The sequence below is a fragment of the Platalea leucorodia genome (genome assembly GCF_965183815.1).
Source record: "Platalea leucorodia genome assembly, contig: HAP1_HAP1_SCAFFOLD_268, whole genome shotgun sequence".
NCBI classification, from domain to species: Eukaryota; Metazoa; Chordata; class Aves; order Pelecaniformes; family Threskiornithidae; genus Platalea; species Platalea leucorodia.
The window spans coordinates 99,387-104,349 of NW_028121304.1; the positions used below are offsets into that span (position 1 = coordinate 99,387).

At 55.0% G+C, this 4,963-nt stretch overlaps 1 protein-coding gene across 1 annotated transcript; it reads right to left on the reverse strand.

Annotated features, from left to right (window-relative positions):
- Window positions 1-419: 419 nt before the first annotated feature.
- On the reverse strand, window positions 420-1,379 carry LOC309603954 (olfactory receptor 14C36-like; the record flags this gene model as incomplete). Its single annotated transcript, XM_082338826.1, has 1 exon — window positions 420-1,379. The coding sequence occupies one exon, from the start codon at window positions 1,377-1,379 to the stop codon at window positions 420-422; it is 960 nt and encodes a 319-aa protein (XP_082194952.1).
- Window positions 1,380-4,963: the final 3,584 nt, after the last annotated feature.

Consider the following 4,963-nt stretch of genomic DNA (forward strand, 5'->3'; position numbering starts at 1 on the left):
ATGTCCCAGGCAGATCCCTGTCGATCATTCACCATCTCCAGGGGAACTGCGCACCCACAGGTGAAGGCTCAGCCCAGGCCCATTCTCTAACACATTGCCCCATGCCCTCCTCTCCCCATCCCGTGGAGAAGCCAAGCAATGCAGCATGGCATTGTGGGGGCAATTTCTTCAGCCTGACCTCAGCTTTGGCAGAAGAGCCCAACCTCCAGACACCAGCACTGAGGAAATCCCCTTTTATTCCAGAGATGCGACATGGGAGGCGAGCTGTACCATTGTGCCAGCCACATGTGAACAGGCCTCTGGGTCAGACAGGCTGGGTTCAGGCCTCTGGTGGAGTGGAGTGGATGCAGGCATGGACAGACACGGTTATCACAGATCAATTGCCCAAAACACAGGAGGTTCCGAAGATGACTTTGAAATCACTTCTGAAGAGACACGAGCTTGTTAATGCTGCTGAAAAGAGCTGATTGAATCAGCTTCTTTAATGTGTCTTTAAGCTCCTGGTTCCTCATGCTGTAGATGAGGGGGTTCACTGCTGGAGGCACCACTGAGTACAGAACTGCCACCACCAGATCCAGCGATGGGGAGGAGATGGAGGGAGGCTTCAGGTAGGCAAACATGCCAGTGCTGATAAACAGGGAGACCACGGCCAGGTGAGGGAGGCACGTGGAAAAGGCTTTGTGGCGTCCCTGCTCAGAAGGGATCTTCAGTACAGCCCTGAAGATCTGCACATAGGACAGCACAATGAAAACAAAACACGCAAATTCCACAAAGACACTAACCATGATAACCCAAACTGCCCTGGGGTAGGCATCTGAGCAGGAGAGCTTGAGGATCTGGGGGATTTCACAGAAGAACTGGTCCACAGCATTGCCTTGGCAGAGGGGGAGTGAAAATGTATTTGCCGTGTGCAGCACAGCATAGAGAAACCCAGTGCCCCAGGCAGCTGCTGCCATGTGGACACAAGCTCTGCTGCCCAGGAGGGTCCCATAGTGCAGGGGTTTGCAGATGGCAATGTAGCGGTCATAGGCCATGATGGTGAGAATAGAAAACTCTGCTGACATCAAAAAGACAAACAGAAAGAGCTGTGCAGCACATCCCTGGTAGGAGATGGCCCTGGTGTCCCACAGGGAATTGACCATGGCTTTGGGCACAGTGGTGGAAATGGAGCCCAGGTCAAGGAGGGACAGGTTGAGGAGGAAGAAATACATCGGGGTGTGGAGGTGGTCGTCGCAGACTACAGCGGTGATGATGAGGCTGTTGCCCAGGAGGGCAGCCAGGTAGATGCCCAGGAAGAGCCAGAAGTGCACGAGCTGCAGCTCCCATGTGTCTGCGAATGCCAGGAGGAGGAACTCGGTGATGGAGCTGGCGTTGGACATTTGCTGCCTCTGGGCACGGGGACCCGTGCAAGGAGGAAAAGTCATTGACAAGTTAGGGGAGACTTTTCTGAGCAAAACTAAAAGCCATTTCCTACAGACCCTCCCCTTGCTACACACAAACACACATAAACACACACACATTTTCCTTTTTTAGGAGACCTTCCTTCAGCTCCATGGCTGAAGCTGTGCTTTGCGCTGGTTGAATGTGCCATGAGGAGCTGGGCCTCTGCCCTCTGGCTGCCGAGGTGTCAGCCCTGCTGTGCAGCACTGCGTTCATGGGAATGGTGGAAGCACGGTCCAGTCCTGGTGTTCAGCTTTGTCAGATGAAACCATCCCTAATGCAGAAGGGCTTGTCAGCATCTGCACTCCCAGTGCTAAGGAGTGAGGATTGCAGAAGGCAGACTGAAAGCATTTTTTTTAAAAAGAATTTCCCCCCTCTTCTTTGAGGATTGTTTTGGGATGTCAGAAACCCTCAGCATTTCTGTTGCACTCAGGGAGAACAGAGCAAATCCTGCAAGGCAAGAGGATTGCCTTGGGACTAGAGCAGAGTGAGGGGAGCTGGTCTGTCCCTCAGTCCGAGAGGCCCTGGCCTTGCACCTTTCTGAGATTGAGGGCGATCACACTGCTATGTTCCTGTGAAAAGCCAGCAGACACTGCTGAGAGCAGAGGGATCCAGTGCAGACCACTAAATGTCCCACCCTTTCTCAAGGTCTCAGCAGCCCACTTGTAGCCAAGGACACACAGGGCTCATTTCACCAACCCAAGAGCATTTCCTTGGCCATTGCATCTCTGTGCTTCTCCATGGGGCTTCCAGGTAACACAAAGATGCTATGGGACAGATTTGCATTCTGGAGGCCATGTCACAGCTTGGAAGGATACCTCAGGGAGATACCTCAGTTTTTTCATGATGGTATCTCCCTAAGGGCAAACCAGCTCATGCCCCAGCCCCACAGCCTGCATTGTCCACAGCCTCACAGATGAGAAGAAGGCTGGGACACTTGTTCCCAGGGACACACCTGCACGAAAGGCCCCACAAGATCAGCGTGTGACTCTGCAGCTGAAACTGCCACCCCCAGAGAGCCTGACAGCAAGACCAGGATAACAAGAGCAATCACACAGACAAGTGGAGAAAGAGGGAAAAATACAGGGAGGGTCTGGCTGAGAGAGGCCAGGGCAGAGGCAGCCGGGCACTCAGACAGTGTTCCTCTTCCCCAGCTGTGCACGCCACCTCCCAGACCCCAACATTGCTGGGCAGCTGCTCTCAGCCCCTGTGCTCTGCAGAGGGAAGTGGGCCCATGGCTGGAGAGCTGCACCACGGCTCTGCTGGAGCTCTGGCTGCAGAGGAGGTGGTTCATGGCTTGGACCCCACAGCTGTGAGGGCAGAGGCTGTGGTGGGTGGGAGAGGAGGCAAGGGGGCTTGCTCAGAGGCAGGGGTCTGCATTGGAGGGGATCATACGGAGGTTTCTGAATTCTCCCTCCCACAACATTGCTCTTTGAAGTAAGTTTCCTCTCATTCCCTGATCGTAACCCTGCTGCCTGGAGATTTTCCTCCTGGGAAGTGATTCCCTGTGCCATGTCTTTTCCCTGTCAGCACTCACAGACCCCATGCTAAGCTCTGTGCACTCCCCTTGGCCCTACAGAAACCTGCCTGTTTGCAGGGCACTGGCTGGGCACATGTTCCTGTCGGGAGGTTCAGAAGGGCAGGTCAGAACAGCCCTGATGGTGCAGCAGAGGTGATGCTGGTGCTGTCCCTAGGCAGAGGAGGGGCTGAAGGCACTTTAGGAGGCTGTTAGATGACCTACTGGCCACTCCAAGTTACAGCTCAGGAGTCTCAAAGACTTGTCCAAACTTGACAGGTCCTTTTCTATTTCTCTTTCCCTTCCCCAGCCCCACCCCTGCTCCTGTTCCCTGCCCTCAGAGTAGGGAACTGAAAACACAGGCTCGGGAAATCTCTTTATAGCAAACTCTGCCTTGACCTTCCTCTTGAAACAGCCCCTTGGAAGCTCCTGGTGGTGATCTGGAGCTGTGAGCAGCCCTGACCCACGCAGCACCCTCTCGACAAGAGAAGGACCGTGCCCTGCCAGAAGTTGTTCCTTCCACCCACAGCTTCTTTCCGCAGCGCCATGGGGAGCTGCCAAGGGAGGCTGAGTGCTGATCCTGGCAGGCAGCAGAGTCCCTGCCCCGGCACACAGCCCCCTGGGGCACAGGGACCCTGCTCTGAAGGACAGCCCCGGGCACCCCTGGCTGCACACACACAGTCACCCCCTGCAGCTGTCCCTGGGGAAGGCAGCTGTGATGCCCTGTCCCTCTGAGGGTGCAGCAGGGAAGCCCTGCTGTGCAGCACGTCCTTCTCCTCTACACTAGAGAAACTGGGGCAGTCCTCCTGACTCTGGGATGCGCCAGCTTTTGGAGATCTTTCCACCAGCTGCAGGTACATTGCCCTTCCTGAAGGTACTTACCATGTAGAGGGCTGCGAAGATTTCTCCCCCAGTGAGCTCTCAACTTCCCTTACACCCCAGACTGCCTTTAAGCTCTCCCTGCCCTGCTCCTCTCCCCTTGGTGCCTGCAGGCAGTGCCCTCAGCCCTGCTGCGCTTTGCAGAGCTGCTGCTCCTGGGCAGAGCTGTTTCTCTGCAGATCTGCCCGCTTCCCATGAGCTCCCTGTGTCCCAGGAGCCTGGCCCAGCTCAGCAGCAGAGGACCAGCCCAAGGTGGCAATTTCTCTGCCCCTCTGGGCTCCCTCCAGGTGTCCCTGGGGCTCCAGGGGAAGCTGCTGTGAAACAGGCTGAAGCAACCGCTGATGTGCCCTCCCTCAGCTGGGGAGAGACGCTTCTTTCCAGCAGTGGCATTTCCCTGCTGAGAGACAAAGTTAGGTCTAAATATCAACTTTTCTTGGACCATCATTAGACAGGACATGAGACAGGGCTCTCCTTTACCCCTGCTGAGGGAAGGGATGCAACTGAGGCAGGCAAGGCATCCTCTCCATGGTTTGTAGTCCTGGGGCTGGCAGGGGACTCTGCTCCCTCCCATGCACACCACCAACCCACAGGAGGCAGGATTCCTCTTGCCTCTGTTCAGGTGGGCATTAAACAGGCACCTGCGTGTGAGCTCCTTGCCTTAGCTCCCATGGTAATTAATGGTGGTGGAGGCCAGGAGTGAGCTGTTCAGGTGCAAATGGGTGGTCACAGCTGAGGTGCTAGAGGTGGTCAAAGATAGGTGCAGGCAACAGAAAGAGACTGAAGATAGGTGCTGGCAGATGTAGAGACAGGACAACATCTGGGGTCATCTTTTTGGAGGTTCTTGGGAGTTTTCTTTGGCCAACTAAAATGACAACAGCTGATGCACAAATTAAGGTCAACAGAACCTGTCCCTACTCATTCTGTTCAGGGCAGCCTATGGAGGTATTCCTATGATGGAATGGAGTCATGTGCCATAGGGAGAGCTCAGGCTCTCTCTTTCTCTTCTCCAGGAGCTGTATTTACTAGGTCTCCACTCACTGTGTTGGCAGTTGCCTCATGTTCATCCCCACATTGCCTTACAGAATTCCGGGTGTCGACTCAATCTAATTTTCAAACCCAGGCCCACGG